Source organism: Leptodactylus fuscus, chromosome 2 (genome assembly GCF_031893055.1).
Source record: "Leptodactylus fuscus isolate aLepFus1 chromosome 2, aLepFus1.hap2, whole genome shotgun sequence".
In the NCBI taxonomy this organism is placed as follows: domain Eukaryota; kingdom Metazoa; phylum Chordata; class Amphibia; order Anura; family Leptodactylidae; genus Leptodactylus; species Leptodactylus fuscus.
Genome location: NC_134266.1, coordinates 234,012,597 through 234,034,218, shown reverse-complemented (window position 1 = coordinate 234,034,218; position 21,622 = coordinate 234,012,597). Strand labels below are relative to the sequence as shown.

Below are 21,622 nucleotides of genomic sequence, written 5' to 3'. Positions count from 1 at the left end.
ACAGACAGACAGACAGACAGATAGATAGATAGATAGATAGATAGATAGATACTGTAGATAGATATTGATTCTTCATATCACAACCAAATGAAATATGAGTAAATCACAAGTGTCAGCATGAACCTTTATGCTTTATTTATTAATTTCTTGGACTATAATTTGACTATAAAAGATATTCTTATAATGTTAATAAGCAAAGGTAATATCATATAAATTTGGGAAAAATGATCACTCGGTATAATGGCGCTCTATCTGTAATCAATATGCCATGCAGGAGGAGAAACTATTTTTTGGAAGAAGACTCAATGTAACTTTTCACGTATTCATTTTGCCTTAGGAGTCCAGTGGGCGGTCCTACACGGTGACTGACAGCCTTCCTTGTATGAGAATAGATATCATGCAACAGGATCACTGACTGGACTCCTAAGTCCAGAATGAATACAAATATAAATGAATAAATGACAAATTATAGTGAATATTTCCCCAATATATGAATGTGCTCAGCCCCTCCTGGTATACAGCACACCCTCATACTGTATGGAGCTGCATACTCAATACGACAGGTTCCCTTTAACATATCCGCAGAGCTGACATATTCAGGCAGATTACATAACAACAAAAACAAATGGAGGTGGCTCTTTACAGCTCATCAAGTCATTGATCGTACGACTAGCGTTTCTCAGCTACTACAATATATATCATTTAGTACATGTTACTCTGTGTATTAGATTTTAGTGAAGTGCCCTGACAAACAAATGAGAAGACAGAAAAACAATGACAACTTTGGCATTTTAAAAGCAATGCAGCGGGCGATTTCCTCTGGCTGCAGGCAACTATAATTGGCAGCAAAATCCTTTGTGCTTGTTCTGCTGTTATTATTTTGCCTTCGCGCTCGCTGAAAAACACTGGTTTGGTTACTTTCTTATTAAAAGTGATGTAGAAAGAAATCTCACCGAGGGAGTTATTTGGAAATGATAACATTATTCTGCACATTGCACAGAAGACTATGATCCTACAGTCTTACTGATCTCTGATGAATACTGATGCATCTACAAGTACTAGGGTACTGTATGGCGGTCACTTCATGGTAGGTGTATGCATAGCAAAAGAGTCAAATACATTAAAGATAATCAGGAAGACATTATGGAAGGAAGGCGATGGACTTCATGGTAGGCGTTCCGCAGCAGCACATACGGAAAACAGGATTCCAGCATGTCTACGGTGAGGAACGAAGACTCCTCCACAATCTGAAATACAAGCAAACAGACAGGTAGTAAGAAGCAACAATAACACATGCAAAGTGCTTGTAAGCATTGGTTCTCTTTGTCCCCAAGAACTGAGGTGCCCGTAGTTGTATCCAGACAGCAGAGGGGGCCCCTGAGCAAGAATATGTATGGGCCCCTTGCAAGTGTATAGGCCACCTGCTCTCCGATAACTCAAACTATATGTGAAAATGATCTATGCAATTCATTAGCTAAGTAGTTTATATGCAATCTAATAGAGAGTAGGAAGCTGCTTTAGGAGGGCAGTGGGCCCCCTGCTGTCACAGGCCCCTATGCAGGTGTATAGGTTGCACATATGGTATGTCCACCCTTGGATGTATGTGCTGTTTGTATCTTTATAGAGAACTTGCAATCTGCATTTGTAGAGGATCTGTCTGAAAAGCAGTACAGGTTAAAGAATATATTCACATTTTGTGCTGTATATACATTTTACTGTGTCCCCCTCCATAAGGTCACATGTAGATGGACAAGTGTTCTGCCAATGTGCTATTCGTAAAACACAGAGTGATTCTGCTCTTATGGTCCCATTCATCACCAGGTGTTATCATAGGTCTGTTATGGGGGCCATGAGCTTCTATTCCTGCCCAATTTGTGGTCCAGATTTAATAATTAAATGTATGGGACGGTGGAGGGCACAGATGGCACACAGATATCATCAATGTGTTGTCGGTGATGTTCCCCACAGACAAATAGCCTAGCAAAGCATAATAGACTGTTCTTTCCTATGACATTGCGTATTGGCCAGGTGTATGGAAAAATACTGTGTTGGCAGATGTTGTGTATATTCTGTGTACCAGGAGCAGCACCTGAGGGGGTGCATGACAAAAACATCAAAGACAGAACTCCTGTGTCATTCACCATCTTCTCACAGCCCAAATTAAGCATAATGTAGTAGAATCATTTTGGCTGGAATACCTTTCATGTGCTGCCATATTCCGAACAGTGCCCTGTGATGTTGTTTGCCCCCAGGACCAAACTAAACATTGTCCTTTGGGTATTGCCTTGCTTTAGTGTTCCTGGATGCTTTATATGATATGATCCACTCTATGTTTGCCCTGTCCTGTGGGCATTGGCCCGATTAATTTTCCTTTTAGTTCATGTTCTATGTTACTATTATTTCTTGAAAAATCCTTATTAAACTTTGATTAAACATATTCTGAATAGGAAGGGGACAGATACTGTGCGACCCTAAGTTAGGATTCTACTGAGTATAGACACTACACAAGTTAGGAACGTATAGGCATAGCTGTGCTTCCTGCGTGTTAAGGGCTTATTCACACGGGACAAGAGGGGGTGGATTTAGACGTGGAATCTGCCTCAAAATCCGCCCCCTCACAATAGAGGTCTATGTAGACCGCTAGTTTTCTTTTTTCCGCTAGCGGTTTGCTCCCGCTCGTGGAAAAAAGAAGCGACATGACCTTTCTTCAGGTGGATTCCACCTCGCGACACCACCCACCGGACTAGGCACATTCATTTGGGTCTAATCCGGAGTGGAAAGCGGCACTGCATTGGCATCCCATCGTGGCAGCCGCGACGGAATGTGCTCACATGGAACCCCGTGTGAACTAGCCCTTACAGTGACAAACAGTAACATTTTTTCTTCCATTATGTACCTATTCCCTCAATATATAATTCAGTCATTGATTTCTGAAAATGTATGGCATCCTTCACTTCAGTTGAATCATGTGATCTCACTCGGACTGATAACAGTTACATACTCTCACCTCTTTTATGATGGACTGTTCCACAGACAATCTCCCATAGTTATAATTGAGGAGATCACAGCTCAGCCTACTTAATAGTATACTTATAGTCTATTGGAATTATTTAGGAAAATATAAAGAGAAAGACAATACATTGTCCTCAAGCAGGCAGTGATGGTACTGTCTCTAGCTGCCATAGTGATACTGTGAGGAGACATCATGGGAGTAATAGCAAAGCACATAGAAAGAAATCTAAAAAATACATTATTGTCTGAGCAGAGCAGAGGAAAGCCAAGCTTCAGGGATAGGAGAGCAATATAGAAAAAAGAACTTAAGGATCGGTCTCAGTTTGCATCTAGGACCAGAAAACCCCTTTAATATAAACATTTACATATATTGAAAGACCAAGGTTAGTCACTTTTGCTACCATTGTTATATATAATGCAGACACATGGTCCAAACCACTATTGGAAAAACTACTCATAACACATCTATACCTATCATAACAAATGCGACTCCCCTCTCCTACATCTGTAAAGATTCTATAGAAATGTACTCGACCATGAAAACCATGCTTGTCATACAGAAGCCATAGTGTTTCATTACAATGCACTTGACATCTTAGTGTGTTACACACCGATAAGTTGATAGCGTAATATTCTGCACATAATACGGCTTCCTTGATCCGTACTGCAAGGTTATAATAGAAAATGTATTAAAAAGGGAGTAAAGGGGATTGAAAAACATTCCAGAAGTTTGACATGTGCTGGGAATACTGAGTAATGGAACAATGATCATTGCTACATGGAGGGGAATGTGCTTAATATATAACCCCTGTTGTGCATTGATGAGAAGTTGCTTGCTATATTTCCCTCCGGACCGAGCACAGTTCTCAGTAAATGGGTAATAAGAATTATCATGTGTCTACATAGACAGATAAATGAAGCAAGGTTTGGTAAATACATGTATTGATTTAGACAGCTTTGGTCACTCTCATCCCCACTGTGATAATATAGAGTTGCTCAGGAACAAGCCCAAACTTCATTACGTCTGTCACAGCGAGTGCACATCAGTGATCAGTGCCGGGATAAACCCGCACGGAATTAGCCACATAATTGGCTTTGCTCAGTAAATCTAAAGCGTGCAAACAGAAAATACTGAAATTATTTAACTTAACATTGGAAATGAATCACGTAGCCCTTATCTCACACCTGGTCAGAAGTTTCATCAGATGGATATGCATTAGTAATAGTGGATTGGGATAAGATGGCTTCTTACAGTCACATCTTCCTTCTCTGAGCTGAAGCTACAAGTAGGGATGTTGTTACCCACAATTTACCATTAACATAGGGATTGAGGCTTATAGGGATTTCTTAACTCCAAGTAACTGGTATGGTCAACAGTTATGTAATGTATACGTCCAGCCTAAAGGGGATATCTTTGTTCTAGATATTCCATTGGGTGCGGGATATTACCCATTGGGCACCGCCTCTATTAGCCCAAGAAGGTTACTATCAGAAAGTAGTTCTCACTATGGTCACAAAACAAAAAGGTAAAATTGAAGAAACAAAATTTGCCAACCCATCCAAAAAGAAATAAGAGTATGCAGTGCACACTACTGTCTGAGCAATGTAATAGCAAACACTATAGATGCAACTGCAGTATGCCAGCATTATACCATATGGGAAAACTGAAGATAGGGATTACATTACTGCTATTTTTATTTATTATGAAGAAATTTGATGTTGCCTCCTTAGCAGCCCTACACAGCATAATGGCCTTTTATTGTCCCCCTTACAGTATAATACACAATACACAATATAATACTCCCTTTACTGCCCCAATATAATTTCCACTTTACTGAACCCTATACAGTGTAATGCCCCCTTTACTGACCCCTATACAGTATAATGCCTCCTTTACTGACCCCTATACAGTATAATACCCCCTTTACTGACCCCTATACAGTATAATGTCCCTGTTACTGACTCCTGTATAGTATAATGCCCCCTTTACTGACCCCATACAGTGTAATGTCCCCTTTACTGACCCCTATTCAGTATAATGCTCCCTTTACTGACCCCTATACAGTATAATACCCCCTTTACTGACCCCTATACAGTATAATGTCCCTGTTACTGACCCCTGTATAGTATAATACCCCTTTACTGACCCCATACAGTGTAATGTCCCCTTTACTGACCCCTATACAGTATAATGCCTCCTTTACTGACCCCTATACAGTATAATACCCCCTTTACTGACCCCTATACAGTATAAAGTCCCTGTTACTGACTCCTGTATAGTATAATACCCCTTTACTGACCCCATACAGTGTAATGTCCCCTTTACTGACCCCTATTCAGTATAATGCCCCCTTTACTGACCCCTATACAGTATAATACCCCCTTTACTGACCCCTATACAGTATAATGTCCCTGTTACTGACCCCTGTATAGTATAATACCCCTTTACTGACCCCATACAGTGTAATGTCCCCTTTACTGACCCCTATTCAGTATAATGCCCCCTTTACTGACCCCTATACAGTGTAATGACCCCCTTTACTGACCTCCATACAGTGCAATGCCCCCTTTACTGACCCCTATACAGTATAATGCCCCCTTTACTAACCCCTATACAGTATAATTCCCCCTTTACTGACCCCTATACAGTGTAATGCCCCCTTTACTGACCCCTATACAGTGTAATGCCTCCTTTACTGACCCCTATACAGTGTAATGCCCCCTTTACTAACCCCTATACAGTGTAATGACCCCTTTACTGACCTCCATACAGTGTAATACCCCTTTTACTGACCCCTATATAGTATAATGCACCCTTCACTGACCCCTATACAGTGTAATGCCCCCTTTACTAACCCCTATACAGTGTAATGCCCCTTTCCTGCCCCTATATAGTGTAATGCCCCCTTTCCTGCCCCTATACAGTATAATGCTCCCTTTACTGAACTCCATACAGTGACATGAGGCCATTATCCACTGGTTTATGCCAAAAGGTAACAGCCTCTGCTCATGGTCCCCGATCCGGCACAGGCCCCTCTCCTCTTGGCTCCAGCCTGTTGAAGCATATTACACTCAGACGCTGAACAACAGGACATGACATCATCTGGACATAATTTGCAGCATGTCCTAGAGAAGAACAGGATTCAGGCCTCAGAAGGCTCAACCATGGGCAATTGGTGAGTATAATACAACCTGTTGACTGTTATGTATCACAAAGATAGTTCATACATATCAGTTGTGCTAATACTGTACAAAATGGGTATAAATGGATATACTGGGACATATTGCCTTCCACCTGGGACAGCACTAGGAATCCAGGACTGTACTGCTGAATCCAGAATGGTTGGCACGTATGCATTGCATGGAATATATTTTTTTTATTATTGTTTTTAGAATTAGGCAAATGTGGATGATTTGCCCCCTCTATATACTTGGTTTAAAGCCTCTTCCTATCCTGATGCCCCTTTATAAATTCTTTCACATGTACCTGACGTTTCTGACTAAAGTCCATGGAGGCTCCTGCCCCCATCTTATTTGTGCTCTGGCCAAAAAAAATTTAGTTTTGGTTTGCATTGGATCAGTTCAAGGGTTTTGCAAAGTTGGGCCCTTTCCTTAGGGTAAGTTCAGATGTTTTTTTTGGACCGGAACCTGAGTAGGCCTCCTCAGGTTCTGGTCCAAAAAACAGGGAAGCCGCGACTGAATGCTGGTGGACTGCATCGGCATCCAGTCGCAAACTCCGCTCCAGATTAGGCCCAATGAAGTTGCCTCGCGATTCGGCCTGAAGAATGAGCATCTCGCTTCTTTTTCTGAGAGCTGGAACAAACTGGCTCCTGGAGAAAAGACCTGAGACTGCTAGCGTTCTTTTTTCTGCTAGCGGCAACATGTCGCTAATGGAAAAAAAGAAACAAGCTGCCCTTTCTTCAGGCGGATTCTGCGGCTGAATCAATCGCGGTGTCTGCCTTGCGACAGCACTCTCCGAACAAGGCCCATTCATTTGATCCTAATCCGGATCAGAAGGCCACGACGGGATGCTGTGCACTGCATCGGCATCCCATCACAGAAGCCGCAACGGAATATGGACATTTGTAATTGTGTGTGAACTTAGCCTTAGTCTTCTGGGACCTTAAACAGACATTTCACTTTGTCAAGGGATAGATGTCACCAGCTGCTTAATTCTTCTCTAGCGGCGAATACATTGAAAATGTAGTATTACACGTAGTCATTCAAATGTATTGTCCCACATGTAATACATGGATGGACGGGATCTGGCCCTACTAATATGACATGCATTATGGAAAGGGGATATGAATATGAGGCAATTCCTTTAACATAATATTGAAGGAAGCCATCTATATTTACAGATGGAACTATGCCATTTTAGGGTTACCCATAATTTAGAAGAAGCATGTATACAACTCGGTGTGTGCTCTATCAGTCCTGACTTGGCAATGTCTCTGTATGCCCCATGGCTTCTTATGTAATGCAAGTGTTCAATGTTCCTAATTATAGTATATAATACTCCGCTCGTAATGAAATGTGCATGTTATTTTCTTCAGCATAGCACATTTTCCTTCTGTCTCCTAGCAGTATCCTGGATACTCAGGAAGAAATGTCAGTGTATTTTCATATATCTGATTCATGTTCAATGCCATGAAGATTTTAACCTTTTCTTGTCTGAATATATTTCCCTATTACAGCAGAAGGACAGGACATCTACAGAGCCGGGTCATAAATAATGATTTATTCCATTTACAGGTTGAGAATAATATGATTCTGAATAGCAGGAAAATTTTGTAAAATTGGTAAAATAAGGCTGAAAGTGTAAAATGTGTTTCTGCTATGCAGCAGTTTTTTAGCCAAATGGAAAACTTATGGTCACTTAACCACAAAAATGGCCTATGCCAATGGCAAAGAAATAGGATATTTCCCAGTATAATTTATTAGAAATGGGGCGTGACACAAATAACTTAATATATGACCATGCTGAAAAGTCACAGTAGCAGAACTAATATTCCAATAAGGTTACCATCTTACGCCATCTTGTCTCAGTCTTCACTCAATAGGTGTCTTGTGCAGCAAAACAACTTTCTCTTCTCAGGCTCTTCTGTCTCAGCAACTTGTGCCCCCAGATTCTGTAATGGGGCCCCTAGGTACTATGCAACTGCTATGTCTGCACCCCCAATAGTTACACCACTGTATGTAAGAGAAGTAATGTAACTGGATATGTAAAACTAGACAAAAATTTTACATGAGAGAGTCCAGCTATTGGGTCCTTTGTGCCATTGTTCCATGTTAAAAAGTATGCAAAATAGTTCTCCTCCAGTAGTAAGAAGCCTGCCTGTGTCTTACATAGTAGTAACATACGGTACATAGTAGAAGAGCACTAGAAAGAGGTTTTGCACAAGGATAAAGAAGCGAATACAGGCTTCTGCTGTGCACTTCTCTTACTTCTTAAAGAATATCGTGCCGTCTTAGAAGCTGTGAAATACGGTATTTATCCAAGCATACAACAGCATACTGTGCACATTCTGTCCCTGTCATTTAGGCGTTGTTCGTATGTTTCTGCACGACTATGAACCACTGAAACTATATTGAGCTTGTGTTGCCCATCTCTGCTACCGACTACCGGCTTACAGCAAAGAACAAAAGTCTCCATTAGATTCTGATTTTACTGAACAGTATGTTCGCACTGCAAAAAAATACCGTGAGAAGGTGACAGGCAGAGTCAGCGCCACACCTCCCATGAGGCGACCTGAAGCGACCGCTTCAGGTGGCGCTATGCCAGGGCCCCGGGGAGGGCGGCATTTTTGCTTACCTAAGCCAGTCCAGGACAAGCTATCCTGGACTAGCTTAGCGTCACCGAGCGGTGGATTGGGGAAGCCGCTGGAGCAGCGGTCCTCTCCGTGCCTGCTCTCTGCCTGCTAACACCGCTCTGCCCCTCCCCCATTGCCCCGCCTCCTTCGGTTCGCCCCGCCCCCTTTGCTCCGACCCGCCTCTGTCGTCTGCCTTGGGTGGCGAAAAAGGCAGGTTCACCCCTGGGCAGAGTGCTGGAGTCCATATATATTAGCCCCAGGTTTCTGACATCTGTGTGGTCCAGGGCAGATCTAGAGTAGGCCACAGCCCAAGTGTAGATCCTGGGCTCACTACTGGGCCAGAAAAAGGCTGCAGATCCTGCACTCCAGTGCTTATCCATGTGGTGAAAGGAGGTGTATGGATCTGTCTTGTAACCCTGAGTCTAGTGAGACAACATTATGATTGTTTTGTTCATGTGGCTGGAAGTAAGCCACATGTATAGTTAGGTTCTCAGTACTGTTTAGTTAGTTGCTCAGATAAGCAGGATTTTATGTTTGCCTGAAGTTAAGTCTGTATTTTGTTTTGCTCATTTTGTGCCTGAAGTCAAGGTTTATTTATTTTCCTGTTTTTTTTTCCTAAATAAACCAGTTTGCTGTATATTTTGTGTCCCTGCCTTGACTGTTTAGGTCCGCACCACTGCTTCTACCGAGCTAACCTCCCACAATACACACTGGAAAAATCTGTTTTGTATTGTTACTGGGGAACTTGTGCTATAAAACTGAGGATGAGCCATAAGTTTAAACAACAGTTGTCTCAGATTCGACAGTTATTAGCCCCAGTCAGTAGGACTATGCCAGTGGTTCTTAACCGGGGTTCGATTGAACCCTAGGCCCTATGCACGGTTCATTTTGTGTACCAGTAGAAAACCATATACTTATGTCTTGAATTTGGAAAAAAATCATATTTGATTTATCACTATAGAAGGGTTCGGTGAATGTGCATATGAAACTAATAGGTTCGGTACCTCAAACAAGGTTAAGAACCACAGGACTATGCAATGTGTGGTGACACGGGGCAGTCTCCGGCATTGAAACTTCAGCTAGAGAGGGCAGGATGCTTTGTTCCTTTCATCCCAATGATATCAATCACTACCTCCTAATTGATATCATTGCACTTCAAAGTGGCCAGGTTTTGACAAGGATTTTGGCACAGAAAACACAGTTCTTGTAAAAAAAAAAAAAAAAACCTTTTGAATATGAATAACTAACCTTGATAGATCAATAATCATGTATAAGAATTATGAAGTGTGTCAAGAATAAGTTTAACATCATTTTGCTACCAATGAAGCATAGTAGAATATACTTACATGGCACTGCAGTTTCTCTGCCCGCAGGCTATACGATTATATCTGCACTCACTAAAGTCGCACCTGTTGAGTATTACTGTTATCCACCTTGTGTGAATGTTTGCCATTCTCTGTTAATCCATTCCCATAACAACACAATGTACTGGTGGCCCATTCCGCCAAACTAGGTTTTAAGACCTCTGGCAGGAAAGATTAAGGCCCTCCTGCCTCTTACCATTTTCCTAAGCATGGCTATGGGGGCCAGCACATTAGTTCTTAACTTGTGCTGCCTCCTACAGTATCAGCGCTGTCCACTCTCATTAAAGGCAGCGCTCCTTTGCAGGCATTTGCATTTAAATTGCTTTTGCCTGTAAATCTCTATGCACTTCCCGAATATAAATCTGGAAAGCTAGAAGTGATATAGGAAAAAGGAACTTTGAATGGAAAGTGGAGACAAGGCGAAAATCATGGGAGGAAAAAGTGGAGAAAAAACAGCATCACTTTATAACATTAACATTTACATACATGTAAATTAAAATACCAGCAATTGGGCAGGTTACGAGGAAAATTATATATATGACTCTAACAGATCCCATGGTGCATGAGCTGTGTACCCATTTCTTGTAATAATAGAGCCCTCGTGGGAGGGACGGTTATTAAAATCATCATAAAGCCGTTTTAAAAACTCTTAAAGGGGCATTTCCATCATATTGCTAGGAATTGCCATCATTTTATGATCAGCAGTGGTCTGACCACCCAACAATGCACGGAATGAAGAGACTGTGGTGCGGGTGCACCCTATACAGCTATATGTAAATTGAATGGGGCGACTAGGAGCACCTTGTGCTGGTGAAATATAGTGAAAGGACCACAGCACTGTATCAGCAGGTAACTTTCAAGTCCCAGGATCAATAAAACTTTAACTAAAATTTGCTAAAAAATTTAAAACTTCTCATAGATTCAAAATCTTCCTAAGCATCTAAATAATCCTGACTGTACTTGTGCCAATCTGGCAAGTAAACCAGTTTGCTGGGCATTATCTATTTAGCAAACTAGTTTTGGAGGTTTAATATTTTGCATGTGTACACTACTAGTCAGGGCCATTTTAACACATTGGTGGGCCCTGTGCAAGAGTTTCATAAGTGCCCCCCCCATTCACCACCACCTAGAAATACCCGACCTGCACATATTCTAATGCTGGCCCGCACACCCCTTAGTGGCTAATGCCTCCTTAGTGGCCCCATAGCACCCCTGATAATGTCCACTTCCAGGTTACCTCGACATTTTCATGTCCCCCTCCAAATTGCCCCCACAGATTCATATACCCCACCCCCTTGGTTGCACCCACAGTGTCATGTATCCACCACCTCCAAGTTGCCCTCACACTGTCATGTCTACCCTTGGTTGTTCTCACAGTGTTACGGCCCCCTCCCAGGTTGCCCCCAAGGTATGTCCCCACACTGTCATGTCCCCTTCAGGTTGCCACAAGAGTATAATTTTCCCCCACCCCTCAGGTTGCCACAACAGTATAATTTCCCCCCACCCCTCAGGTTGCCCCCCACAGTATGTCCCCCCCATCTCCCCTAATTGCTTCCACAGTCTCATGTCCCTCGCTGTATTTAATCAAAGAAAAAACAAACCTTATTACTCACCTTATCTGTTCCTCGTTCACACTTTTCTCTGGCCCCAGAGTCTTCAAGGAGCAACAGGCGTGATGTCACTACATTGCGCCTCCTGCTCTCAAGACGCCAGGAGCAAAGACAGTGGCTAGGTGGTGAAGCAGGGAGTACGCGGCTCCCTACTTCATTACTCTTTGCAATTCATTGGCAATGAGTTGGGGCAGCCCACACCCACTGTGGGACACAAAATGCAGTACTGTCCCGCTGTCCAAAGGGGCCCCCGCTACCATAGGGCCCGCTGCAAGTGCACCATTGGCCATACTGTTAAAGCGGCCCTGCTACTGGTGACTGGAAATACTTAGGCTTAGCTTCATATACTTAGACTTAGTTGAGGGAATAACATAAAATAACAAAGAAGAAATACCTGTTAAATCCTTTGCGGCTCCAGCATTACTCCTCTTGTGGTCCCTGCCTATCTTTATTTACTTGGCTGCAACATTGGCTAACCGGTCTATCAATGTGACCTCTAAAGTCAGAGACTGCCACAGTCCTTAGGTGGGTAGATGGATATGTCATCTCTGTACAAAGACTGATGTGGACAAAAGAAGCATCAGCGATGGAGCGGTGGAAGATTTAACAGGTAAGTATTGGTCTTTTTGTTATATTCAGCCATTCCTTACCTTTGGTAAATTCCTCATAAAAACTTGACCAAAGTGGTTGTTTCCAAAAACATTTGTCATCCAGTTGGCTATATAGTATAGTATATAGTATATAGTATAGTATATATAGTATACATTATATGTATAAAAAAGTAGCTGACTATATAGATATACAGTATGTTTTAATGAAAGCCAATGGCAGAGCCAAGCAATTTTTTGAGCAATTTGGTGGAAAGCTTCCAACATATCGATACTACTGACGCTAATGCTCAAGCATGATGTGAATGCGGACTAAGAAATACTAGGAAATAAATTGAATACAACAGCAAAGGATAATTAACTCATTAGACGGCTTTTCCTATTGGCTTTATTGTTACAGCAATGCATTTAGAACAAGGCACTATTGTTTTTTTCTCTCATCTGACAAGCATTTCCATCCTGACTTAGTTTCGGCTAATCCTATTATTACTGAGATGGTGCTTTCCCCTTGTGAATGTGTGAAAGTTAAAATAAAATAACCTAATCCTTTCCTCATTGGATAAGAGCTGGTAAACAAACTCCTGGAGTGCCTTGTTGCTGTGACAGCTGCATGAAGCATCTTTACACGGGATGTTATTGCAGATTAAGTTCATCCCTGCCAATAGGGTGCAGGCAAGAAGTGTAATACTTACAAGATGAAGGAGAAGTAAAATAGACTCTCGGTTCCTGGCTTTTAGTTTATCTGTTTCTTCCCCAAGGTGCAGCAGGCTCCCTGATGCCATCTGAAAAAGCGAGCACATGAGAAGAATGATGGAAGATTGCACCCGGCTGATCACTTAATATGAGACATTTAAGAATATTACTTTTCTTTTTAGATAATGCACCCATCTTTAGGGCCAGTAAATCATATCGGAGGATCTGCAGGGTCATTATGGACAGGATTCATTGCTCTGGGTATATTGCAAAGGCAAAAGATGAATAGAACACAATGGGGCACATTTACTAATGGGAATACACCAGAATTCTGGTACCAAAGACTGGTCTACATGATTTGCACCATATTTCATAAGCCAAAAAATAAGTGTTATAAAGCTGTACTAGACAGAGTAAAGATGTTCCAGATTTATCATTCAGCACCAGCCACTGTAATAAATCTGGCAAAGTATAAGACAGTCTGTTTTAACTTTGCACTATAAGCAGGGCCGTAGCTGTGGGGATGGCACAAATGGGGCACGTTTCTTTATGTCTTTAGTGTGAGAAGGTGATGGGGGAAAGTGCAGGAGTCCCGCTATATCAGCTCCAGGTTTCTGACATATGTGTGGTCCAGGGCCAGTCTGGAACAGGCCTCAGCCCCAAGTGTCAATCCTGCACTCATTACTGGGCCATAAAAGTCTACAGAACCTGCACGGGGCCACACGGTGGCTCAGTGGTTAGCACTGCAGCCTTGCAGCGCTGGAGTCCTGGTGTTCAAATCCCACCAAGGGCAAAAAACCATCTGCAAGGAGTTTGTATGCTCTCCCCGTGTTCGCATGGATTTCCATCCCATGTTCCAAAGACATACTGATAGGGAAAAATGTACATTGTGAGCTCTATGTGGGGTTCACAATCTACATTTAAAAAAAAAAAAAAATCTACAGAACATGCATTTGAGGGTGTGAGAGGAAGCGTCTGGGTCTGTCCTGTAACCCTGAGTCTGATGAGACTGCATCTTGCTTATGGGTTCGTGTGGCTGTTAGTAAGTCATACGTATAGTTAGTTTATTATTACTGTTTAGTTAAGAGCTCGGACGAGCAGGATTTTGTTTCACATTGTTTTGCTTATTATTATTATTGTTTATTAATATAGCACCATTAATTCCATAGTGCTTTACATTTGGGGGTTTACATACAGTACACAAAATATACAAACAGATATAATACTAACAATTACTGACTGGTACAGCGGGGTAGAGGGCCCTACCGCGAGGGCTTACCATCTATGAGGGGAGAGGGATAGAGACAGAAGGTGAGGGGGAGACTGTTCAGGTGGCGGTAGCGTTATTGGGGGTTGTAGGCCTTCCAGAATAGGTGAGTCTTCAGGGCCTTCTTGAAGCCTGTGATTGTGGGGGTCAGTCTTATATGTCTTGGTAAGGAGTTCCAGAGTATGGGGGATACATGGGAGAAATCTTGGAGACGGTTATGTGAGGAGTGGATGAAAGTAGAGCGGAGTAGGAGGTCATTGGAGGATCTGAAGTTATGTGTGATTAAAGTTAAGGCTGTATTTTATTTTGCTATTTTCCATATTTTTGCTATTTTCCTATTTACCACCGCCTACTTTTGACGTCAACGTTAAATAACCAATGGCAGAAGGCACGTGTCATCAGCCATCTGGGTGCACTCATCATTGTGGAAGGCACGATGGATCCACACAAGTATGCATCTATACTTGCGGACCATGTTCACCCCTACATGTGAATTATTTTTCCTCAGGATGATGGCATCTACCAGAAGGACAATGTGATGTGTCATAAAGCTCGGAGTATACGTGTGTGGTTGGAGGAGCACCAGGATGAGTTTACTGTACTCCCTTGGCCAGCAAATTCCCCGGACTTGGACACAATTGAGAATGTTTAGGACCACCTCGATCGGGTTGTTCGTGCCATGGATGATCAACCACGTAACCTAGGGCAGCTGGACACGGCACTGGAGTCGGCATGGCTCAACATCCCAGTGACATCATCACAACATCCCTTCTCTTCCTGCACCTCTCGCAGTGGTCCGCTCTGCCAAAGGTGGTTATTCTGGATTTTGACAGGTGGTCACATTAATGTGACTGGACTGTGTAAGTCCTGGGTGGCTTATGATAGAACCGCTCAGTTAGCATATTGTCATTGTACAGTATACAATTATTATTTGTAGTATTGTTTATCTTGATGGTCATGACAAACTTAGGCTTCCAATGCAACTTAGTGAAATTCAGTGGGGGGTAAATTAATTTTCTATGCAACGAGATCTCCATAAATCGGGTTAAAAACTAATAAAGAGACATCATCTGCAGTGTGCATAGTTTATTAGCAGCCGAACATCACAGACTTCATAGTCTATAGTAGCATTAGATACCGCATTGTCCTTAAAACACCCACCATTTCCAATTTAATACAAATAAGAGTAGTCATCCGCAAAAGTAAAATAGCTTCTTATCATAGGGACATTAAAAGTACTTTCAAACTGTTTTGTAGCTGAAATATAATAATCTGCTTCACTTCACTGCCAAGGTTTTAGTGCAGACCGAACGAGCCGCCTTTTCCCCCCGCATTCCTGCACGCACTACTATGCCCCATAGTGGCCCCTGTACACAGTGTGATGCCCCATAGTGGCCCCTGCACACAGTATTATCCCCCATAGTGGCCCCTGCACACAGTATGATGCCCCATAGTGGCCCATGTACACAGTATTATGCCCCATGGTGGCCCTTACACACAGTATTATGCCCCATAGTGGCCCCTGCACACAGTGTGATGTCCCATAGTGGCCCGTGTACACAGTATTATGCTCCATAGTGGCCCCTGCACACAGTATGATGCCCCATAGTGGCCCGTGTACACACAGTATTATGCCCCATAGTGGCGCCTTCACACAGTATTATGCCCCATTGTGGGCCACCCATGAACAATTATTATACTCTGGGGTGTTTTCAGGCCCCAGAGTAGAATAATCGGAGACACAGGGGAAGATACAAACATAAAAAACACAGTTACTTACCTCTCCCTGGCTCTGGCACACTCCCTGCTGATGTTGGCCATCTCCAATGATGGGGGAAACGTCACTTGAGCCGGGGCTTGAGTGACATCTGTGAAGTCACCAAGTAGGCCCAAAGCCTTCTGGAGCCAGGAAGGGTAAGTAGTGTTTTTTATGTTCCATCAACTTCCTAGGCCTCCGCTCGTTATACTTGTGGGTCTGAAAAAACCCCTCCGCAGAAGGGGAAGTGTCAGCGGCAGTGGGCAGGAGCCAGGATAGGTAAGTAAATAGGGCCCTTTACCCGTTGGAGTTACTCCAGCAGGTAACAGCCTATTTAAAAAAATAAATAAATCTGCAGCGGTAGCAGCTGCCACCAGGCCCCCTAATATTCCAGACCCTGTGGCCTGGTAGTTACGCCCCTGCAAATGAGCAATCCGGAGCATTGGGAGTGGTTTTCTTGCTCAAAACTGCTATGCCCTGCAATGCCCAGGAGAGGCCTCCTTCTCCCTCCTTGGAGGAGGACATATTAGAGCAATATGGGGTGTAGCAACAGGCTGGGTGACCAATGATAGGATGCTGTGTTCTTCTCTATCTTCCATAAGACATTCACTATTCTATATGCCGTAACTTCAGGGGATTTCTTTAAAAACTTTGCAAATGAACGATCCAGGGAATACAACAAAGGCATTTCTACTGGTATAAGGACGGCTCCCGGAGGCTTTTATTAGATTGTAAGTGCAGAAAGAGGCCGCCACAAAAAAATCCTTCATACTGACAAGAACATTTTACATTTAATTTATTTAATCACTTGGTTTCATTATTTACAGTGACTGTTTTTCTGCATAACTTTTATTCCAGCCAAATAACTCCAACTAGATCCAAGCAGGTGCCTGACAACAGCCTGGCCTTAGACAATCTGAGCTCACCTAGTCTCATCAGGACAGTACAGGTGGTATAGCAGTCCTGGCAAAATAAGGGGTCTGCGTGGCCACCTGCCACCTACCCCTGCTGAATATAATGTAAAAAGTCTGTCTGCCTATACAGTGTTGAATGCTAATGTGAAGGCATTAGCTGCATATACAGTGAACTGGAAAATGATGGAAATTTCAATCCCATTTTCCCGTATAAGTGATTCAAGCTTCATGAAAATGGACATTTTGATTTTGAATACTGGCCAAAAAAATACTTATTGTATGGACAGTCTATATCAGGGGTAGGCAGCCTTTGGCTCTCCAGCTGTTGTAAAACTACAACTCCCAGCATGCATACTTGTTCTGCTGTTCTTGGAACTTCCATGGAAGCGAATGGACCGTATTGGGAGTTTCACAGCAGCTGGAGAGCCAAAAGTTGCTGATCCCCGATCTATATTTTCAGAATTAGTGGTCTTGTCTACTCATACTCTTTATCTTTGATTTCATAACCCATGTGGATGGTAGATAGACCCACAAAATGTTGTGACAAAAGAATAAAACCTTGTACATATATAAAGCATACTTACCAACTCTCACTGGATTTCTGGGAGGCTCTTGAAATAGGGGTAACCTCCAAAGTCCTGGAAGTGCAGGCAAATCTCACAGGCTGCTGGGTAAGCAGTCACATTAAAGAGGACCTTTCACATCCTCGGGCACATGCAGTGTAATACACCTCTAGAAAGCCGACAGTGCACTGAATTCAGCACTCTGTTGGCTTTCTCGTTAAGTGCCCCTGCTGAAGAGCTATCGGTGCCGTTACCATAGCACTTCAGTGTCAGGAGGGCGTTTCTGATAGTCTAGCAGGGAACGCCCCTCCTGACAGTACTGTGTGTAGAGCTATACTGTGAGGGGGCGTTCCTTACCGCCCAGCCATGACGCTGTACAAGTACTGTCAGGAGAGGGAGGGGGCGTTCCTCACCGATCGGCGTCATGGCTGGGCGATAAGGAACACCCCCTCTCACAGTACACCGCTATGGACACTACTGTCAGGAGGGGCGTTCCTGATAGACTGTCAGAAATGCCCTCCTGACACTGAAGTGCTACAGTAACGGCACCAATAGCTCTTCATTAGAGGCACATAATGGGAATGCCAACAAAGAGCTGAATTCAGCGCACTGTCGGCTTTCTAGCATTTTATAATACTGCATGTGCCTAAGGACATGAAAGGTCCTCTTTAAATATGATTTATGTGCCAGTCCTATCCGAAAAAGGGGTGTAGCTAGCACATTAAGTGCCTATGGGGGAACGTGATAACATAAAAGGGATATGGTGAAGGCCTAATGAAAGTGTGGCTTTGCTCATGAGTGCAGTTTTCCAGGCACATGGTTTCCTTAAACAGGTTGTCCAACCTGGACTTTTTTTTAATGCAAACTACTTAGAATATAATGAAATAATAAAATCAGACATACATTATCAATCCCCTGCCCCTACAGTTCTGCCATTTTTTGGTTGACTATTTCTATGTACTTCTCCATCCACCAATCATATCTCAACATGGCCACATGACCACTGCCACCAATTTACAGGTGGGACATAGTGGTCAGGCAGATGTTATGTTATCGTCTCTGACCAGATAGTGCAGAAAGCGACAGGATAAGTTAAGTATGACTTTGTTTATTTTTCCAGATCGGATATCCCCCATCTAGTGGGGCCTATGACTAGATGACTAAAGTCCTTTCCTTCCAATAATTGTTTCCCAGAAAGACTAATATTTGGGGTTGAGCGATCGGGATCAGAAAAGATCTGATTCCGATCGGCGATCTTTTCCAGCGGGATCTTTTCCAGCGGGATCGAGGTCGGAGGTTATCTCAAGATCGGCTCAACCCCAAAAGTAACTTTTCCCATAGAGAAGCATTGACTAGGGTTGAGTATCGGGATCGGAAAAGATCGGATTCCGATCGGCGTTTGAGCAAATTTCACGATCGGGATCGGCTGGAAAATGATCGGAAATTGGATTTTAAAATCGATCCTGACATCTCAAGATCGCTCATCCCTACTAATATTTAATAAAGAAACAAATGAATAAAAAGCAAAAAAATTCGACCTGCTCAGCTTTACAATTTTATTTTCCAGTTTACATCATGTTCTGCTTATCACAATGATATTTACGGCCAGCACAATAAGAAACTATTCTCAGTTTTCTCTTAACCAATGTTCTCAGGCTATTCCGCTAGAATTGTAAATATTAATCCATTATTCCAGATAATTTAGTATACTGAATCAGAATTATTATGCGGCTCTGACAATCTCTGACATTGGCATTTAAATAGGACACAAGACCTGACACCATTATAAGCACGTCCTCCTCATTGAAGGTCAAATCCTAGAATTACAGAACTAGTAGAATTGTTCCTTATTACATGTCTATATTCACTTACATTAATCCTGTCAACAGCAGCAAATTTACTGTAGTCGCATACACGATAATGGATGGTAGCTAAGTCTGGCATGGAAACCACTGTCTGTGTTTTTTATGGGCGTCTATTCGACTTAAGAAAATGAGCACGCTTTGATGTGCGTGATGTGAGCTGTGTAATGTTGCCGTCATTTTCAGGTCTGCATTTTTCCAGCTCATTTAGTCTGTTTGTGTGCAGTTGTTTATACGGAGGTTTACGAGAATTGCGGCTCTTAAACAGTCCTCTGATAACGCCATTTACTGCTCATGTACATAGGATATCTGCAGCGAGGTTTTATTGTGTACTTCTGGAGACAGCCATTTCTCATCTATGGGAATCCTGTATTACCGGTAGAGAGGGGCGAACTGACTCATACCAAGCTGAAATCGACCTAAAAATTCCAAATTATCTGTTTGTTTTACAAAACTGAACAAATGGAGATTCATCGCAAGCAAACTACTCAGGGATCTCTTCAGATACCAGAGTATAATAGGTGGAGGCCCAGGGGATGTGACCAAAATTTTTTTAAAAATTGTTCATATTCACCTTAAGTTACATCTTTAGGGCTTCCTTGTGGGATCTTGCACTGTCATGCGCCTGTGGTTACTACTTAGGCCTGTGACTGGGCCTCAGCAGTGAAATGGGCAGTCCGAGCACCATGACATCATGGGTGTGCCTATATGGCTACAGCTGTAACTGGTGCATGACATCGCCAAGGAGGCGTAGAGAGAGTGTTGGACGCCACAAGAAGTCCCGGAAGATGTCCCGAAAAGACGTAACGGAAGATGAGTATGAATATTTCTCTATTTTTGTCACATCCCCTGGGCCTATACATATTATACTTTGGGGTCTGAAGAGCTTTAACTTCAGCTGTATTTGCATTAGAAAGTTAGAAATTGGATAGATAGGTTCCTAGGAGCCCTAAGAGCGTTCTACACTATAGAGAGTTCTCTCGCAGCATTGGGGATGCCCCCAGTGCTGTTTGAGCACTTGCACCCGCCCCCAGTGCTGCGAGAGATCTCATTTGCATACCGAAGAAAAACAGGATTTATACTGAACGGCGGTGCGGAGAAGACATCTAAAGGTAGGAGAAGAATAGCCTTTCTTAAGGCTATTCCTATGTGTTAGTCACAAAAAATTGAGTTTTAATGATAGGATTCCTTTAAGGTGTGGTTTATACTAAGCTTGTTTGACCCAAAATTAATCTTTGACTTGAGCCACCCAAATCCGAAACAAATCATGAGAGGTTCTCCCATCTCTACCAAGTCTGGGGCATGAAAATAATCCTAGTACTGTATGTCACATCAGAAAAGAATGTGTATCATTTTCCCAAATTCCAAAGCAATTGACAATTTAGTATATGCTGAAGGTAAATCTGATGTGTCAATTACTTAAGAATCTGTGGCAGAAATCTGAAGCTGGCACTCAAATTTCTGCTGCCAATGTGCCATAGATCTGACATGACAGCAAGCAGAGATCTAAAAACCTATGAGAAAGTATATTGTAAAATTGTCTAACTTTTCATTATGCAAACAGTAACATATATTTGAGGAAACTGGACAACCCCTTTAAGGTTATGCTTATAGAGAACCTGTTATGTCTGATCTCCAGATAGCAAAATTCTCATGCCATGCAGGATACTAGATACCGGCTGCATTTCAGGGAGCATTCCCCTTAGTTAAAGCCAGGCTAAGACTAATGCTCCCCGAAAATTCAAGGATGCTATGAAAATTTTAAGAAAATTCAAGGCTTACCATAGAAAGAGCAGGGATTTAGATGATTGAAATACAAGTTGTATTGAATCTTTTCCCACCAAACTATACATCAATCTGCTCAGCCCCTCCTGCTCTATAACATGTTGGCCACAAATAGGACTGCATGTACAACATGACAGATTCCTTTTCATTTCTACGAGATTTGCAGTGACAAACAATCATATCTACTTACCAGCAGAAATTCCTTGAGATGGGTCTCAATGTTCTTGTGGTAGCTGGTAAAAAAGGCAGCTGATACTTGAATGATAGCCTTGGCCACACAATGAATATTGTTATTAAATCCTGCAAAAGTAAGCACAGACTTAGCTATGACAGCGACTACTATACCGCACTGTACTGTATGTCATCTTGGTAGCT

At 42.6% G+C, this 21,622-nt stretch overlaps 1 protein-coding gene across 1 annotated transcript in view; it reads right to left on the bottom strand.

Moving 5' to 3' along the window:
- Positions 1–222: 222 nt before the first annotated feature.
- Positions 223–21,622, bottom strand: part of NCKAP1L (NCK associated protein 1 like) — a 164,956-nt gene continuing 143,556 nt past the window's right edge. Inside the window, exons 29-31 of the mRNA XM_075265865.1 lie at positions 21,438–21,547; positions 13,100–13,189; positions 223–1,247 (exon numbers count right to left, since the gene is read on the bottom strand). Of these exons, the coding sequence (XP_075121966.1) occupies positions 1,131–1,247; positions 13,100–13,189; positions 21,438–21,547 (317 nt within the window). The 3' untranslated portion in view covers positions 223–1,130. The remainder of the gene's footprint in view (positions 1,248–13,099; positions 13,190–21,437; positions 21,548–21,622) is intronic.